This window comes from Lontra canadensis, unplaced genomic scaffold, assembly GCF_010015895.1.
Source record: "Lontra canadensis isolate GAN:19392208 unplaced genomic scaffold, GSC_riverotter_1.0 scaffold32, whole genome shotgun sequence".
NCBI classification, from domain to species: domain Eukaryota; kingdom Metazoa; phylum Chordata; class Mammalia; order Carnivora; family Mustelidae; genus Lontra; species Lontra canadensis.
Genome location: NW_022631026.1, coordinates 5,871,666 through 5,891,714, shown reverse-complemented (window position 1 = coordinate 5,891,714; position 20,049 = coordinate 5,871,666). Strand labels below are relative to the sequence as shown.

Sequence of the window (20,049 nt, the reverse complement as noted above, 5' to 3'; positions counted from 1 at the left end):
TTTGTTTAACAAGATAGGGAAGTATATATTTACCATTTTCATTAACTTCTAGTAGGTATTTCTATTCAACGATTAAGTAAGCTGTTGACTGTATTTTATCATGAAGCACCATAGTACAGCATTTTATGGACTAAGAAACTTTTTGTATGAAATTTTTAAGTGTCAAAGTTTGTATTTTAAAAATTTAAGAAAAATGAAACTTTAGGGGCATCTGACTGTCTCAGCTTGAAGAGCATGTGACTGTTTATCTTGTGATTGTGAGTTTGAGCCTCACATTGGGTGCAGAGCTTACTTAAAAATAAATGAATGCATGAATGAGTGAATGAATAAACTTAAAACCCCAAAACTTTCTTAAAACTGTATTTTCAATGTAACATAATTTTTTTTGCCAGTGGATAAGGTGAATGAGGAGTGATACATATATATATATGTCTGTATGTGTATACATATATGTGTCTGTGTATGCAGACATGTAAAGAGTTTCATTTTTTTTGCTGTGGGGAAAAAACATAAAATTTATCATCTGAACCATTTCATTTGTGTTCATTCATGCAACTGGTGCATAATGTTGTGAAATATCTCCAGAACTTCAAATCTAAAACTCCATACCTATAAAATAGCACCTGCCTAGTTCTTTCTCTCGCCAGCCCCAGGTAACTGCTCTTCCACTTTCTGTTCCTAGGAGTTTGACTCCTCTCAGTACTTCATAAAAGTGGAATCATACAATATTTGTCTTTGTGATGGCTGATTTCACTTAGCATAATATCCTTAAAGTTCAATCATGTTGTGGCATATGACAAGATTTCTTTCCTTCTTATTTTTTAATTTTATTTTTTAAAAGATTTTATTTTATTTATGTGAGAGAGAGAGGGAAAAAACAACAAAGGAGCAGTGAGGAGGGCAGAAGCAGAGGGAGTAGCAGGGAGCCTGATACGGGACTTGATCCCATGGGATCATGACCTGAGCCAAAGGTAGACACTTAACCGACTGAGCCACCCACACATCCTGATTTCTTTCCTTTTTAAAGCTGAATACTATTCCATTGAATTTTGCTTATGCATTTATCTATTGATGGACATTTGGGTTTTTTCTTTCTATTGTCTATTGTGAATAGTGCTGCTATGAACACGAATATGCAAATATTGCAAATGTTTTTAAAGTTGTGGAATCAGCAGTTATTACTTATGATTATGATTATTATTTTGACATAGGGTACCTGATTTCATTAAACATTAACTGTCATAAAGAAATCTTAACGTAGAATTTTGTTAATGCATAGCACAATTTGTTATTGAGATAACCTTATGAGAGTTAATGATTTTATTGAATCAGCTCCTTTAATTTGCATAGCAACTCTATAAAGAATAGTGCTGTTATTTATCTTGATTTACAGGTAAATGGCTTAATTCCTTAGCTTCCTATTCCAGATACTGTCTGGTAGAACCCAAATTTGAACTCTGTTCTATTTCAGACTGTAATCTGTTTATGCTCTATTGCCATTCTTTGCATTTTCAGAATAAGTTCATCTAATGATGTGCCGATATTTTCAGTGTTCCTATATGTTCCTGTATGTTTTGGTTAGAGCACAGTATGTTTTGGTTAGGTAACTCTTCTGTGATTATGTGTTGTCAATAATTGTTCTACATAAATAAGAGAGAAAATTTGTAGCTGGAGATTGTTGTTATAAAGAGCTGCTTACAAGAGTAGTTGTTTTATTAACATTTAACTGATACTGATAGTATTTATTTTTAAAAATTTTAATATTTATTTATTTATTTAGAGAGCACACAAGAGGAGGGAGGTGCAGAGGGAGAGGGATCATCTCAAGCAGACAAGTGTGGAGCCTGATTTGGGGCTCGATCTCACAACCCTGAGATCATGACCTGAGGTGAAATCAAGAGTCAGCTGCTTAACTGAATGAGCCACCCAGGCACCCCTGATTTTTTTTTTAAACTTTTTTTTTTTTTTTTTTTTACAGATTTTATTTATTTGTTTGACAGACAGAGATCACACGTAGGCAGAGAGGCAGGTAGAGAGAGAGGAAGGGAAGCAGGCTCCCCGCTGAGCAGAGAGCCCAATGTGGGGCTCGATCCTAGGACCTGGGATCGTGACCTGAGCCGAAAGCAGAGGCTTTAACCCAGTGAGCCACCCAGGCACCCCAGCACCCCTGATTTTAATGGTATTTATATTTAAGTTTAGTATTGCATTGGTTGAAATTGGAGTTTTAAAATAGTGATTGGAAACAACCTGGATTGTTTAGTTATGGCTCAGTGTGAGGGTTGGAGAGAAAGTAGCTTTCTCAAGGCCTTTTTTGGTATTTTGCGTCTATAGCTACAGATAAAATGTAAATTTTTTAGAATTCTGTAAAGTTGTATGGATTTTTTTCTTTCTTGCCCTTTAAAGTATTTAATTAATTTATATTAATGTGTTTTATCAATCTTGAAAAAGTCTCTTAAAGATTACATCAATAAAATAAAATAATGTGGGGAAAATTGCCATACTGTGTTTTAGCATACAGTTGGCTGCCATCAGTAAATGCTAATTTCTTGCCTTCTTTTCTCTCTGCTTTATTTGTAAACTAGGTAGCTCTTGGCCTGTGAATATTCTTGATGATAATGGATCTTTGCCCTTTGTCTCTCTACTTTCCTTTCCTTTCCTTTTTCCCCTCTCCTCTCCTTTCCTCTCCTCAAAAAAAAAAACAAAGTTACTCTCAGCTCTTCTTGGTTCAAGATTATGGTGCTGAGGTTGGACAGTATTCTCCTAGGAAGATGAAGTGGGACTTAAAATTCAAGGGGTGCACTTTGTTATGTGCTTAGAAATAGGCTCTGAGGGAAACTTCAAAGGAGAATTTAAAAATGTTTTAGTTTCAGTACAATTATTAGAAGAAGTATATATGCTGCCAAGGGTCTTGGTTAATGAGGTCTAGGACATCTGAATAAAGAGAAGTAGGACTGCCTAGGACTTGGGAAGAGCAAAGAGATGCTGAATAGGAAATATTTTTGCATTGTAGTCTTCTGGGAAGCTGAGATAAGTATGAGACCTGTTGGGGGATCTTTGGTTGGTGCAGTATTTATTTAATGTGTTTTGGCTTGAGGGACGCCTGGGTGGCTCAGTTGGTTAAGCGGCTGCCTTCGGTTCAGGTCATGATCCCAGCGTCCTGGGATCAAGTCCCACATCAGGCTCCTTGCTTGGCAGGGAGCCTGCTTCTCCCTCTGCCTCTGTCTGCCTGTGCTCGCTCTCTCTCCCTCTGTCTCTGACAAATAAATAAAAAATCTTTAAAAAAAAATCTTTAATGTGTTTTGGCTTGAGATTTTTATAAAATAGGGGTTAAATCAGTTACGTGGTTCTGTGTATTTTGGGAAGCAGTGGACTTGGGGTTTACTGGGATGTGTGGGATTAGGTATGGAAGGGGCCTTTAGTGATTCATTTTGAAGTGGAAGAATAAAGTTGTCATGGCTGTTTTTAAGTACTCTGTCTCCGCAAGTATAGTTATCAGATTGGTTAAGCAAGAATTAATAGAATAAATAAATGTTTTGTTATAAGACCTAGCTTATAAGGTAACTTTTCTTCTATCTTTGAGAATCTAATAAAACTTCATGGTAACCTTTTTTGAAAATTACTTATCTCTTTGATTAGTGTAGCTGTAAAAGGTATATCAGTTGAGAATTCCTTGGACTGCATGTAATAGCTCCTAAAACAGTGTCTTAATCAAAGTAAGGTCTGAGTTTTCTCATATGATGACAAACTGGAGGAAGCATTCCAATGCTGATAGGATAGCTTCAGGATTTCTTCTCAGGCTCTTTCTGCCCATCGCTCCACTCCTCACTGCATGCTGGTCACTGCCTATCTGCCGTCTTGCTATAACTCCAGCGTTGCATATGGGGTAAGAAGAAGGAAAAAGATGTGCTGGTTGAGCTAGTCTAACTACTGAGCTGTCCTGGGGACTTGGCTAGAGCGTATCATGGGATTATTTCCAACTGCAAGGGAAGCTGAACAATGTGGGTTTTTTGTTTGTTTGTTTGTTTGTTTTTAGCTGAGCACATTGCTAAACAAAATCCCCTAAACAAAATCCCATCATTCTGGTTACTGGAGAGACAACTAATATTTAGTTTTTGCAAGGAAACTGATAACTACTCAGGTCTTTTGTCTGGCTTGTTTCTAGTTACCAGATTTATACCATCTTTCTTATTTGAGTTATAGGTATTTATGCACATTTGTGTTATTTTTTTCCCTTATAGTTCTAGAAGCACCTGTCTCTGTTGAACAATCTGAAATGTGACTGTGACCCCAGAAAGTAAACAGAAAGCTTCTGAGTCTCTGCAATTACTAATCTGAAAACTCTAATATAAAATTCATACATCCTTAGGGCCATGGATTCAGAATAATTGGCTTTAATTTATGTATTATACTGATGACTTAGTTACGTCATTTCTTATCTCAGGTGATTAGAAGGGAGAAGGATGCTATAGAAGGTTTGTCAGAGAGGTGTTAGAGCTGGCAGAGGCAAGCTTGATGTAATAATTGATGTCTGTAATTATGACTCAGTTGTGAACATGATGTTTAAGGTAATCTGTTCAACAAGTAGTAAGTAATATGTGCATTGCTTTTGAAAATAATGGTTATCATACAATATATAATCAAATTTAATGTTTAAGGGATAAACTTTTTCATCTGGAAAATCTATTTGTGCATAATACCTCATTCCATAATGACCTTGGTTGAATGACATATAATTTAGTATCCATTGTTATATAAGAATGTCTGTATTTAATCTGTTTATTTTTGTACTTTGTTTAAAGGAGTATCTGTGTTTAACTCTTTACCTGTATTACTCTTATAATAGCCTCTGTTTTATTTTGTCAGTTATTATAATTTGCTTTTTTTGTATGTTGCCACTGACAGATTTTTTAATTCTTTGAGACTTTACTTGCTCATTTACTTAACTAGTATTTGAGCACCTGTGTGACAGTCACTGTCCTTCGCACTGGCGATACAATATTATTATTATGTATTATTTTTGCATCTACACTTATGTTGGTTTTTTCCGTACAGTGTGATATTATTTTCAGGTGTACAATTTAGTGATTCAGCACTTCCATACAATACCCTGGGCTCATGGCAAGTGCGCTCCTTAATCCCCATCACCTGTTTAGCCCATCCCCCACTCATCTACCCTCTGTAAACCATCAATTTGTTCTCTTTATTTTATTTTATTTTTTTAAAAGATTTTATTTATTTATTTATTAGAGAGAGAGAGACAACAGCGAGAGAGGAAACACAAGCAGGGGGAGTGGGAGAGGGAGAAGCAGGCTTCCAGCTGAGCAGGGAGTCTGATCCCAGGCTTGATCCCAGAACACTGGGATCATGACTTGAGCTGAAGGCAGACATTTAATGACTGAGCCACTCAGGCGCCCTTGTTCTCTATATTTTGGAGTCTTTTTCTCAGTTTGCCTCTCTTTTTTAAGAAATACAGTATTAAATAAAACAGACATGCTTTTCACCCTCAGAGCCTCTAGGAGAAATGGACAATGATCAGTTACTAATCACATAAATAAAAGTAATTACAAACGAGGATTAGTATAGTAAAGAAAATTAGAGTGCGTTAGTTAAGGTTCCTTGAGGGGTTGATGTTTGACCCAAGAGCTGAAAGATAGGTGGTAGTTAATTGGGTGAGACAGAGGGAAAACTTTGTGTGAGGGTCCAGAAGTGGGAAAGAGTTTAAGGGTATGTTGGTGAGGAGGGAATGGCACAGAGTAAGTTATAAGGTAGTCCTGCCATGGCCACTCTTAAGTATTTTGGTTCTGATCCAAAAGAGCAATAGAAAACCCCGAGGATTTTATGCAGAGAAACGATGCCATATTAGCATTTTAAAAAATCACAGATATTTTCCCCTACACTGATAAACACATAGTAAGTAGATGCTTAAAAGAATAATTTGTCTAATTGAACTTAATTTTTGGTGTACATTTTGTCTTATATACCTTAGTATGTTTTAACACTTTCAGTACTATCACCCAGTGCTCCTCCTCTGTTTCATCGGCGGCACTTATGGAAGATGACCATGTGTGTATCGTACTTGGGGTAGGTGAGTCTTGCTGCTGGAGGGAACCCATCCCAGGACCTGGCCGCCCAGGCCCTGCCGCACTGTCTCAGAGCTCAGGAATTACTGTCTCTTACTTCTGTGGCTCATTCTAGGCACCCAGGCTGGGCAATCGTGGTGTAATGAGAAGAAGCTTTAGTTTGAGTTAAGGTTTTAAGGGAGATCTTAAAAAACGATATACATATTATATATAACACCTGTATTGTTTCTGTTTATTGTTTTATTTTCCTGCCTCTTGCTCTGATGAACATCTTATATATACAGTTAGATTTTTTTTTTTTTTAATTTGACAGATCACAAGTAGGCAGAGAGGCAGGCAGAAAGAGAGAGGAGGAGGAGGCAGGCTCCCTGCTGAGCAGAGAGCCCGATGCGGGACTCGATCCCAGGACCCTGAGATCATGACCTGAGCCGAAGGCAGAGGCTTTAACCACTGAGCCACCCAGGCGCCCCTATACAGTTAAAATCACATTCTATATCATATTCTATCTGGTATTGTTAGAAAATTTGGTTACCATAGATTTGCTAAGATCACATTGTAGTAGCTACTTTTCAGAGCCTAGTGTTCATGTTTTACTTATTTTGAATGAAATTGTAGTGCCAAAACCAGACTACTACTGCTGTCTGTTTCAGGGACGCCTGGGTTGTTCAGTCGGTTAAGTGTCTGCCTTCTGCTCAGGTCATGATGCCAGGGTTCTGGGACGGAGTCCCACATTGGGCTCCCTGCTCAGCGGGGAACCTGCTTCTCCCTCTGCCTGCTGCTCCTCCTGCCTATGCTCTCTCTCTGACAAATAAATAAAATCTTTAAAAAAAATTTCGTTTTCTCTTTGACTTCTATATTATTAGGAGACTGAAAAGATTTCAAAGGTGTTTCTAAATTTAAGAAATTCTGTAAACAACATTTAACATACTGTTGTGAAAACATAAGTGCGGTCTATCTAACTGCGGTGTTCCATAAAGCCCTGTGTGTCTTTTTTATTCTCTAGTGTGGCCAGACCCCACTGATGATAGCTGCTGAGCAAGGCAATCTGGAAATAGTGAAAGAATTAATTAAGAATGGAGCTAATTGCAATCTGGAAGATTTGGTATATATTAAAATAATCTACTTATTTGTTGTCTTTTTCTTTTCCTTAACTTTGTTCTTTGTTTTTAAGAAGTGACTCAGAATTAGTAGATTACAGTTACTCTTTCAGATCTAGCTTAACTTTGCCTAATAATATACTAAGTCAGTTTTTAAAGGGGTGATGCAGGAGAGAAATTTTTATTTTTATTATTATTATTTTTTTACTATATGCTGGCTAACTGAACATGATAAAAATGAAAAGAAATAAGACATTTTTACTTTAAATGAAAAGTTTCAGCTCTTCATGTTTTGTAAGTATAGATGGCTCTGGCTGAATAGGAGGACATATGCTTGGGTACTTGTGGCCTTTCTTTAAAAATCAAGGGCAGTAGTTTTTTCTTTACCACGTAGTTTCTAAATTTATCATATGGGATCACCTTAGTTTGATAGCCAGGGAACGTGCTCTTAAATCTGATGACAGCCTCTTTATTTCAATTTATAGTAGTGGTTGCCAGCCACAAGGATTAGCTTTAAGGTTTCGGTAGTCATCTTTTCTTTTTTTAAAAAAACGCAGTACGTGATTAGACGGGCCGTGAAAAGACTGCCCAAGCGCTTGGGCTCCGCGGCCTGATGCACAGAGACGTTCTTAACAGAGCCCGTGCTGCAGTGTTATTTTAGAGTGGTTCAGAGTGGGCCCGATCATGTCCGTTTGGTATGATCATTTGGTACGTAAGCCTGAATTTAGTGTTCCTCACTTTGGATTGTTATTTTTGGTATTGAAATGGTGACATTGGTGACTGTGTGTTCAAGGATAACTGGACAGCGCTTATATCGGCATCAAAGGAAGGGCACGTGCACATCGTGGAGGAACTGCTTAAATGTGGGGTCAACCTGGAGCACCGCGACATGGTATGTATGCCAGTTATGATATGTTGTTCAGTTAGCTGGAATCTTACGTAATAGATATGTCTGGAACATTGTATTTTTGTGTGTGAGGTTCTATTATAATAATGCTTTTAGGTTTTGGGGCTGTGCATTGACGACTCACAAGAATGTGTGAAAACCCAGGTGATATGATGATCATCTTTTAGAATACTCTTAGTCATCATTCTCAGTTTGTTTCAGAGTTTAAAATTCAGAAATATTATTAAAAACAACTCATTAGCTTTCAATGTACCAATGTTTTAAAACTTTATGAGAGAATGGTTTCCTTTAAGAGGAACTTTAAGAGGGACAGTATAGTTTAAAAAATATTTTCAGTTGTTTAAAGTTATAACTTTCAGGTAATATTTATAAATCTATTTTAAAAATGTGATTGTGTTCAGACATGCCATCTATACACATTACAGGTTTAACAAGAAATGATTCTTAATTATCTTAGTTCTTATGTGTTTCTGGCATCTCCTTAAACGTAAAGATGAAGAAAGAGATCATTTCCGGCTCATTTTTTCTACAAAATGTTCAGCCTTTTCCAAGCTTAATTTTAACAGTGGAAGAGAGGAAGGAATTGATCTGCCTTGATGTATAAAATGCGTACTACTCCGCTGATAATGCTTTATGAAGTGCAGGCAGTCTGAGTTTGTAAGAAGCTGCAGTGTTCTACCATCTTATACTTACTATTATAATTTACACAATGTGCTTCCCTCTATAATCTTGTATGTATTCTCAAACTGAATGAAGTAGGTGGTATACTTATTTTATAGGAAAATACAGACCATTTATATCCTACTTATTTCTGAAAAGAAGTTGAAGTATATTGCTATAAAAGTTGAGGGAGAAAAGATCATCATGTCAGTAACCTAGGCAGAGGATGGGTCGGTGTGGCAGGTGAGAATAAAATGTGGTGTTCTCATCTTACTGGTATATAAAGTAGAAGGGAAGTGGGGGGGGGGTTACCTGGTTCTCAATATTTTATTAAAGGCACCAAACCAGTTAATTAGGTGAATTAATATTAAGTGCCTATTCTATGCCTGGTCTCTTTACGTGCTTTTTAGCTTCTCTGTGGTTAGCTGACTTCTCAGAACAGTCCTCTGGGCTAGGGATTCATCTTGTTCTCAGCGCATATAGTTCAGGAAATTGAAACTGAAAGAAGTACCCTTTGCCCAGAGCAGTCAGGCTGAGTGTTGAACCCAGGTCTGCCTTACTCCAAAGGTTTTTCTCTATTGCTTTTCCACATGTATTAATAGGGAGTTAGGAACCATAAAGTACACATTATGAATGTGTCAAACTTAATAAGATTTGTACAAAATGATCTTAAGCTTTTTTAGTTTCTAATATGTTTATTTCCCCTAAGTAATTACCACAGCATCTTTTAACATATTTATGGAGTCTTTATGTTTGGCTTTAAAACACCAAAATTGGGGAAACTGAGGGCTGTGTCTCCCTGAATAGTTAGTGTTGAGGGACCCTAACCTCATAGGATTGGGTGGGTGGTAGTAATGGCTGAGCTGTGAGGGAAGGCAGAGTCCCTGGGACCTGTGCAGGAGAGGAGAGTGACCACCAGGGGTTGTCTTTGGGTCCAGGAAGAACCAGGATATAACATCTCGAAGTCTAGTGGGAATTTTTTTTTCATGTAAGGATTTTTTCTTAAGAGGACCTTTGTGGGTGCTAAACTAAAGGTATTAAATTCTAATCTTTTCATTTTGCAAATTCGGGTATAGTTTTCTCCTAGATTCTTGCATAGGGTGACATTATACAAATTAAAAGGAAAGCATGATATTCAAACAATTCTGGGCAGGCATTTTAAAGATTAAAATGTTGGTGTATGTAAGACTTTATAACAAATGCCAAGCTCTATAATTTGACCTAAATAAATTGTCAGCCTTTCCTAGTCTTTGATGACCTTAACCCTTTTGAAGATTACTCCTTTGGCATTTTTATTTTTTATTCTTTACTTTTTAATTTAATTTTATTTTATTTAGATTTTACTTATTAGAGAGAGAGGAGTGCATGCATGAAAGCGGGGGGAGGGGCACAGGGAGTGGGAGAAGCAGACTGTCCACTGAGCAGGGAGCCCGATGTGGGACTTGATCCCAGGACCCTAAGATCATGACCTGAGCCACCCAGGGACCCCTCCTCTGGCATTTTTAGGGTGTCTCTCAATTTAGATTGTTTGATGTTTCTCACAATTAGGTTGAGATTATGGTCTGCTGGATAGGATAGCACAGAGATGGTGTTCTCTTCTCAGCGTCCACATGTAGGTACATAATAGCAGGCCTGTCACTGGTGATGTTAACCTTGATCTCTTGGTTAAGGTAGTAGCTGCCAGATTTCTTCACTGTAAGCTTACTATTTCCCCCTTTGTAATTACTAAGCATTTTGGAGAAGATACTTTGAAACTATACAGATGTCCTGCTTTTGATTGAACTTTCACTTGTTTTAACATCTACCATATATCTTGCATGCAGAGTTATTACTGTGGTGTTATAATGGTGATTTTTCTACTTCCCTCATTCCCTATACATTGATTAATTCGAATTCTTCTGTGATGAAGAGTTCTTTCTCTTTCCATGTCTCTATGGATCTGTATGTTAGATATCTATAGATACATGTACTCTGATGAAGATTTATTTTATTATTTGGGTTATAATTTAGTTCTGTGCTTACTTTTCTGCTCGGGTTGTTCCAGCTTTGGCCATTGGGAGCTTCTGTGCCCTTTTGAGATGTCCTGCCCTATCCTTTTTTTAAAGCCCTTCCTTATTTTCTGGCATCACACACTTCAGGCCCAGGTTTATCTTGTATTTTTTCTGTCTTATTTTCCTAATTATCAGCTCTGGAATCAATCAGTTTTCCAAGGAACCATGGTTTCTTTTTTTGGAAAATGGTATTGAGAAACCAGTATCTTGGTTTAGGTGTTAGGTGAGCTTATTGTTACGGGGGTGTCACTACCTGTAGTCTTTCTCAATGGTTAGACATAGAAAATACATGTCTGTATACTAACTCCTGCATATACATGCATCTATTTCTGTATTTGTGTGTGTATTTTTTTTTAAAGAGACCAGGTTGATACTGCCAAACCAATTTGTTATCACCTTTTCCCTTTCCTTAATTTGTAACTCTTTTCTGATGGTGAGAAATCGGGCTCTATTATCTACACAACATATTTACTTATTTGTTTAACTTTAGTATACAAATAAAGCAGTTCCAGAATTGCTAATCAATACTCTGAAGCAGATTTACCTACTAAGTACAGTGTTTGTGTTCAGTTCTTTCTTTAACATTACAGTATCCAGTCAAAATACTGCTTTCCAAAGTTACCTAGGGTTAGCATCTAAGTAGTTCTGTGATTATGTGATTCATTTATGATATAGTTAGATGCATTTGGCCCAGTCTGTATTCAATTTTTTCTTTCCGTATTATGGTTGATTTTTACATTTGCATACAGTTAAGTTCACTCCTATGGTGTATAGCTCTGTGGCTTTTGACAAGCGCATAATGTCTTAGGTCTCCCGCCACGTTCTGTACGGAGCGGTTCCACCCCTCAGCGGCACTCCCACCTGCTTCTTTATAATTGTCGCCTCTACCCACTTCTAAACCATTGGGGACCACTGATCTGTTTTCTCTTTCTATAGTTGTGCCTTTTTCAGATCAGGACAAGTATTTTTTTAATCTCCTTTTTAGTGATGATGAAAGAGACGGAGAAGGATTAAGTGATTTATTTTTATTTTTTTTATTTTTTTTATTTTTTTTTAAGATTTTATTTATTTATTTGTCAGAGAGAGAGGGAAAGAGAGCGAGCACAGGCAGACAGAGAGGCAGGCAGAGGCAGAGAGAGAAGCAGGCTCCCCGCCGAGCAAGGAGCCCGATGTGGGACTCGATCCCAGGACGCTGGGATCATGACCTGAGCCGAAGGCAGCTGCTTAACCAACTGAGCCACCCAGGCGTCCCGATTAAGTGATTTATATTGTCAAAAAGGAATGTGGATTTAAATGCTGGTTTAAAAAAAAATCAAAACATTTATTTCTTCATATAATTTGATGACATTGCTCTTTTTTACTGAATTGCATTATAGCTGAAGAGAAAATTACTTAAAATAAAAAAGAAAAGAAAATTGCTCCTGTAGTTTAGAAAATAAAATATCATGCTGATCATTCACACTTGGTGAATTCACCCTGGAAATCGTGATCTGCAGATGTCTGCCTCAGCATCCTCTCTTTTTTAGCAGACGTGCTGTACTGGTCTGGGATTTATAGGATGTGTTTAAATGCAGGAGTTGAATATAATTGCTAGAAATCCTCTCTTGAAAAAAAATCTAGACTCATGCAAGAATATCTAGGGACATAGAAAGTGTTTCAAAGAAAAAATTTTTAAACAGCCAAAATAAATCTTGGAAATTTGAAAAATCTAACATGAATGGTCTCTATTTTAGTTTCCATGATATAGTCAAAATTTGGAGTAATCACTTGTGGAATTAAGAGATTTGACTTATTTCAGATACTATTGTGTATTTGGGGAGTTTGGGATTTAAAAACTACATAGTAGTGTCTTAATACACAATGGTTTTATATAGAAATATTCAAAGAAGGAACTTCATTAATGGCATTTTTGTGCTTGGCACAAAATGATAAAAAGTTTTCTCTTCCCCCAACTCTTTTGTCTTTAGGGAGGATGGACAGCACTTATGTGGGCATGTTATAAAGGCCGTACTGACGTGGTGGAGTTGCTTCTTTCTCATGGTGCCAATCCGAGTGTCACTGGTTTGGTAAGCGTTTACAAAAATTTCACTCTAATATAAGTGGTAAGTTCTCTTAGGCAATACTTAAGGCTGGTTATATTTTATAACCATATTAGATATTAGATAGAAATTAGCTAGATCTTATTAAAAATAATAATGCAGGATATGATTTCAAATCACAGTGAGAATTTTTTTTCTCAAGATAAGCTTCTTTCTCAGTTTTTATCAGCAAAACAGTAACTCTTAGAGCTTAAATGTTAATTATAACTATATAACCTTTCAGAAGGAGATTTTGAAATCTCTATGTCATATTGCCTGTTTTCTGTGGGTATGCATTCTTACTCTAAACTTATTTAAGGAAAAGGGGTGTTTACCAAATATCCATGCCATTTTTCTCTACATCTCTTTACATGATAATACATGCGTTACTACTCTGCTTGAGAATCGATCTCAGACGGCAGGTTGAGAGATTATCCTTTTGATAGGGGATATCCTTTTATACTGTATACATATGTCAGATAATCATGTTGTAAACTTTAAATATCTTGTGATTTTATTTGTCAGTTGTACTCAATAAAGCTGAAAAAAGGAGAAACTTAATTCAGGTTAATAGAAGGATTACGTAAGTTAATGGAAGGATTATATTGTACCTTTCTCTTACTAGTCTTTCCTGTTGGCTAGATAATCATATTAAATGTATTAATCTGTAAAAATAAATGTGTTCATAATATATATATATTTAAGGTTGAGTGCATCTTATTAGCTGATTATGTCTTATGAGTATTACGTTTTTTTAAAGTGCAGAATGATCTGTAACTTAATTTTTAAAAATATTACTTTGTGTTACTCCCTTTATTACTTACTTTTCTTAGCAAATGTTTGTTGTAAATATCCACCTAAAAGATTTTTCTTTCCCTCCCTCCCTTGCATCTTCCCTCCTCATCTCCTGTTCTGTGTGCCTACTTCCCCCTACCTGTCTCCCAGCAGTACAGTGTTTACCCAATCATTTGGGCAGCAGGGAGAGGCCATGCAGATATAGTGCATCTTTTGCTGCAAAATGGGGCTAAAGTCAACTGCTCTGATAAGGTAGGTTGGCAGGATCTTTCCAGGTTCCAGTCCGCATTATGTGCACTCAGTGTGTCTAAATGCAAGGTTTTTCATGTGATCTCATGAGACTGTGCTGGCTAATCTTCTACTGATACACATTAATGTATTTTATATAGACAGATGGGTGGATCCCTTACACGTATTAACTACTGGGTGTCCCTCCTTTTTTTTTTTTTTTTTTTTAAACATCACATTCATCATTCTCTGGAGAATAGGGAAGATTCCATCTATTTTCATTATTTGAAGTTTTCTCTTGTAACTCTTATTCCTACCTTCAGGAGGAAGGTAGCTGCTTTCTCTGGATGCTTGCTAGATTGATCTTTCTGAAATTCAAGTTTAGTTCTATCTCATGCTCAAAAGGCTGGAGACATCAATCCCTGGTATGATGTGTGAAGACAGCCCTTGGCTCCCTTTCTGCCCTTTCTCCTGCCTTCTGAACCCTAAAACTGCTTTGCTGCTAGATTGCCGAAGGATGTGGGAGCCTGGATTCAGCTGGCTTTAGCCCTTCATGCCTTTGCATGTGCTCTTTCAGTGTGGAGAGCCTCTCTTCCTCATCTGTTTTACTTTCTGTTTGTCCTTCACACTGAGCTCATTTCTATTCGCTTCAGAAAATCTCCCAGAATTTTGTTCTATTCACTTTTTAAATCCTTAATATTCATCCTAAACACTTAATGAGTATATAATTAGAACTTGACACACTGTGGGTAACTGTAATCTTTTCAAATTAATAACAGTTCAGTGAAATATAGGAAAATAGCCAATAATAAGACATTTTTGATAATTGGAATATATTCTTGGCATAAATTTAAGTAAAATAATATTGCTTAATCTGATGGGAATGTTGGGAATCATCCTTACGTTAATCTGGTTGGTGCTTGTGTGGATATATACATATGTAGAAAACCCAAGTAGTACATTTAAGATAGATGTTTTTTATTTTATTTATTTATATTTTAGATTTTATGTATTTGAAAGTGGTGGTGGGGGAGGGGCAGAGGAAGAGGAAGAAGCAGACTCCCATCGAGCCTCACCCACAGGGCTCAGTCCCAGGACGCTGAGATCATGACCTGAGCCAAAGTTAGGTGGTTAACCAACTGAGATACCCAGGTGCCCCTAGATTGAGGTATTTTATATACTTTATGTAGGCTATGCTCATTTAAAAAAAAAAGCATTACCTAAAATAATAGGTTAACAAGGACTGTAAAGAGACTATTACAAATATTTATAACATGGCATTTAAAAATACTGTATTTGGGAGCGCCTGGGTGGCTCAGTGGTTTAAAGCCTCTGCCTTCGGCTCAGGTCATGATCCCAGGGTCCTGGGATCGATCCCTGAATCGGGCTCTCTGCTCAACGAGGAGCCTGCTTCCTCCTCTCTCTCTGCCTGCTTCTCTGCCTACTTGTGATCTCTGTCTGTCAAATAAATAAAATCTTAAAAAAAAAAAATACTGTATTTGGGACTGTTTGTTAATCCAGAATGGCTGTCTTCTTCTTCTTTTTTTTTTTTTTCTTTTCACATTCTTGTTTAAATTCTAGTTAGTTAACATACAATGCAATGTTGGTTTCAGGAGTAGAATTCAGTGATTCATCACAATATACAACACCTGTGCTCATCAAGATTGGCTGTCTTTTCTTTCAGATTAGTGAGGTTTTATTTTATGTCCAAAGTGGATATGGTTCTCTCTGTTGATGTTTCTGATTTGACACTTTAGTATGATGGTGAAATCTTTGATTTCTCTTTCTGGCCTACTGAAAAATGCTTTATGTGACCTGGCCTTCACGTCCCCTCCAGAATCAGGTATTATGCTACCTAGTCTGTCACTCTGACATTTCGAGAAAAGTTTAGTACCTACTGTGTGCAGCACTCTGTATCTGTACTAAACACAGAAGATAGAAAAACAAAGTTCCTTGGTCATGCTTGCCACATTTCAAGTGCTCAACAGCCATATGAGACCAGTGGCTACTGTATTGGCCAGTGCAGAATTAGAGAGCATTTCCATCAGCATAGAAAGTTTTGTTAAAGCTGTTACAGAAAGGAGGCATTTATTACATGTTTATTTCAGTCTGTAGTCTCATGTAGTTAAAGATCACCATGGGTATTCATACATCTCTTGATTGGCAGACTTCCCAAAGACACAACATTGCTTTTATGCATAAAGTGCATTCTCTCATGTTTTTTGGATCACATTCCAGGCGAAGGTGCTTTTAAGTGCAGTTTCTAGGGAAGTTTATTTTGTCAAGTTTAGAGGCTGATTTGGGAGTGGTTGTTAAGAGCACAGACTGAAGCAGGCCTGTTGGGGTCATGGGTCTTACTCTACCTCTTGGTACCTTTGTGACTTTAAGCCTGTAATTAATTTCTCAGGGCATCATTTGCTGTCTGTCAAAATGTGATATTTCAAATTATCCTTATTCTTATGATGAGGATTACATGAGTTAACCCATGTAAAGTAGTTAGAATTATATTTGTCATTTGGTTCTTAATGTTTTTGCCTGTAGTCAGACTGTTGGACTTTAAATTTATTTCACAAGGTGCAGGAAGCAATGAAAGCTTGTTGAAGATTAGAGGCTGTATGACTTTATGATGGAAAAATTGCCACTAATTATAAAAGCTAAAGTTGGTTAAAAGAAGTTTCATATACTGGTTAATCATCGCTTCAGGAGAAAAAAACTGGGGAAAATATGACTTATCTAGGATTAAAGTTATAATTTGTAAAAACAGTAATTTGAGAATACTCAATATGATTTTTATTGAATTTATGTTGAGAAAGTTTCTTTTACCATAGTTCTGATAATAATTTTACATTTTTAATTGTATTTTTGTAGTATGGAACTACCCCTCTTGTTTGGGCTGCACGGAAGGGTCATTTGGAGTGTGTTAAACATTTATTGGCCATGGGAGCTGATGTTGATCAAGAAGGAGCTGTAAGTATCTTTTCTATTTAATAAACCCTCATAATAGAGATATGTTTTTAGTTTTAAGGGAGAGAATATTCTTTCTTAGTATATGTCTAGAACATTTTCCCTAAAGTTCTTAAGTGATACTTAGAAAAACAAGCATTTTCTTTCTATTATCCTGAAAAATATATTATGTTCTAGATAGTATGTACTATAAATATATGCTTTTAAGGATCTATTGCTAGTGCATGTAAATTTTGGGAGGCTAAAACTATAAAGAATATCTTACAGTCATCTTACTATTGATTGAATCAGTATTGAAATACTCCTTAAATCAAATAGTTTGAAATACTATTAATTATGGGAAAAAGTTATGCTCTGTTAAAATACCTTTTCCTTAAATCGCTTCTTGGTCTTTTGGCTAAGATCAAGTGAAAATACTGTTTCCTTAAGATTTTAAAATAATATTGTAATTTTTTGGATATTTTTAGCTGTGACTTATTTTCCTCTCCAATAGATAATTAAAATTTTCAAAAATCAGCAGTCAAAACCTAGGAAGCTTAAAAATTGGTTCACTGCATCCTACCAAGTAGCAGTTACTAATTCCTTATTGAGCACGCACTGTGCACGCAGCCCTGTGCCAGATGTGCTGGTACTGGAGAAGCCTAGCGGATGGCTTTTCCCTTGAACTTGTAAAAGTATAGTTAAAGGAAATGATATTTATGCATAAGAAATTATTATTATTATTATTATTATTTTTAAAGATTTTATTTATTTATTTGACAGAGAGAGATCACAAGCAGGCAGAGAGGCAGGCAGAGAGAGAGGAGGAAGCAGGCTCCCTGCTGAGCAGAGAGCCCGATGCGGGGCTCGATCCCAGGACTCTGAGATCATGACCTGAGCCGAAGGCAGCGGCTTAACCCACTGAGCCACCCAGGCGCCCCTATGCATAAGAAATTATTAATACAGAGTATTCTTTGTAAAATTAAATATTAGGTGAGATGGATCATGAAGTATTGAGTTAGGGTACTACCAGACCTCTGGCTGCATTGTAACAAAAGTGGACTCTGAATCACACTTGGCTTAATATCAGCTGTTCCTCCTATTTGGTCAGCTCCTAATTGCTGACCTTTATGGAGTATATAATATTTTTAGTGTTGTCTGGAGGAGGAGTATGATTTTTAGATAGCCATGAAATTCATACCTTTCACTTTCCTTTTTTCTGGACAGTTTATCAAGAGGATAAGTGGCTTATTTCTATGATTTTTGACTCTCTCAGGATTTTAAAAGGTTATATTATTTTAATATGTCAGAGAATTATGACTCAGTTTGGGGGGCTGATCTAATGACTGGGATATTTCAATAAGAAAACTATATGACATCTCAACGTAGATCAGTTTCTTAGGAAGAGACTTTAATACTTCTTTTGGTAATGAGTCAGGTTCTTCTCTTGGGTGATTTATTGTTATAAATTAGATGTGTAGCTTTTTTTTTTTTTTTAAAAGATTTTATTTATTTTAGAGAGAGCATGCAAGCAGAGGAGGGGCAGAGGGGGAGAGAGAGAGAAAAAAAAAATCCTCAACCAGACTCTCTGGATCCTGAGATCATGATCTGAACTGAAATCAAGAGTTGGCCACTTAGCCAACTGAGCCGCCCAAGTACCCCAGATGTGCATCTCTTAAAAGAACCACTAAAAATGAGATCATTTTTGAAAATGTAGTTTCTAGATCACTGTGAAAGAAGACTATATTATACTTTATTGAAATATCCTATAACTGTTAATTCATTGTTTTACTTCAGTTTTTCCTACAGATTTTTATTATAAACAATTCTTTGTTTGATTGACCTTATTATGGATTATTTAACTTAGAATGGGTTTCATTTTGGATCATCCCATCTCATCTCATCATATTAGTGAGAGGGTATGCTGGCTGTCAGCGAATCCAATTTCAGATTATTGTTTGAAGAGTTGAAGAGTCTTAACTGTCCTCTTGACTCAAGAAAATTAATATATCTTCAGAAACAGAAAATAGGTTTCCTAGCTGGTTTTGGTATATGACTGGTTATTTATATTGGCATTTCATGATTAAAAAATCACTATTAATAATAGGTTGCCTTTTTGAAAACATCAGTTTTATGACTGTGGCATAAATCATATGTTTTCTAGATTATATTGATTTCTTGGGCTTGTTTTTGTTTTTTAGAATTCAATGACTGCACTGATTGTGGCAGTGAAAGGAGGCTACACACAGTCAGTAAAAGAAATTTTGAAGAGGAATCCAAATGTAAATTTAACAGATAAGGATGGAAATACAGCTTTGATGATTGCATCAAAGGAGGGACATACAGAGATTGTACAGGATCTCCTTGATGCTGGAACATACGTGAACATACCTGATAGGGTAGGTTACTTATTTGAGTTCATCTTCTGGTGGTAACAGGATGGAAGATTACATTAACTTCGCACCCCTTTTAGGATTCTTTGTGTATGCCCTACATTTGTTTTAATAAAAGATGAATTTTATTTCTATCTCTAAAACTAAGAAGTTACAATGTATCCAATCTTTGTGAAGGGTGCTCTTTTTAATCTTTGTCAAATAATATTGCTACTGAAAATGTCACATGTACTATTAGTCTGTAACTGTCCTTGATATCTGTGACTGTAGTGTTTATTGTTCATGGCTGGTGTTACTCACTTTCCTAAGGCTTCAGCTACACTTAAAATTTTCAGAATTGTGCCTCTTGCTCTAATCTTTTCTCAGAGCTCTATACTTATATTTCCAACTTTACTTGAACTGTCTGTTTGAATGTCTGATGGGCTCTAAGAGATACAGCAAAGCTGATATCTTGTTTGGTTCATCCCAACCCTGCTTTTCCTTCAGTCTTCTCCATCTGAGTGGCTGGCATCACCGTTCACCCAATCATTAAAGCCCTAAGTTCTACACATTGGCCTTGATTTATTTTCCCTACCTGCCACATCTAATTCTTCAGCAGGTCCCATTGGCTCTACCTCCAGAACACGTCTTGTATCTGTCTACTTCCCTTCCCCTGTTTTAATAGGTTGTTGCCATATTAACTTTTTTCCTTTCTAGAACATACTGATCTGGTTGCTGCTTTGGGACCTCAGCACCAGCTGTGCTCTATTGGGAATGCTGATCTTCATAATCACTATGTGGCTCTCTCCTCATTGTCATTCTGACCTCACCTTAAGTG

The 20,049-nt window shown here is 36.6% G+C and overlaps 1 protein-coding gene across 15 annotated transcripts in view; it reads left to right on the top strand.

Moving 5' to 3' along the window:
* Positions 1-20,049, top strand: part of KIDINS220 (kinase D interacting substrate 220) — a 99,443-nt gene that overhangs the window by 7,661 nt on the left and 71,733 nt on the right. For 10 of the 15 annotated variants that reach the window (XM_032866800.1, XM_032866798.1, XM_032866794.1 and 7 more), the window contains exons 3-8: positions 7,084-7,182; positions 7,971-8,069; positions 12,763-12,861; positions 13,819-13,920; positions 16,765-16,863; positions 19,041-19,238. In XM_032866800.1, the coding sequence (XP_032722691.1) occupies positions 7,084-7,182; positions 7,971-8,069; positions 12,763-12,861; positions 13,819-13,920; positions 16,765-16,863; positions 19,041-19,238 (696 nt within the window). The remainder of the gene's footprint in view (positions 1-7,083; positions 7,183-7,970; positions 8,070-12,762; positions 12,862-13,818; positions 13,921-16,764; positions 16,864-19,040; positions 19,239-20,049) is intronic. The other 5 variants (XM_032866801.1, XM_032866799.1, XM_032866796.1 and 2 more) reach the window with 1 other exon arrangement.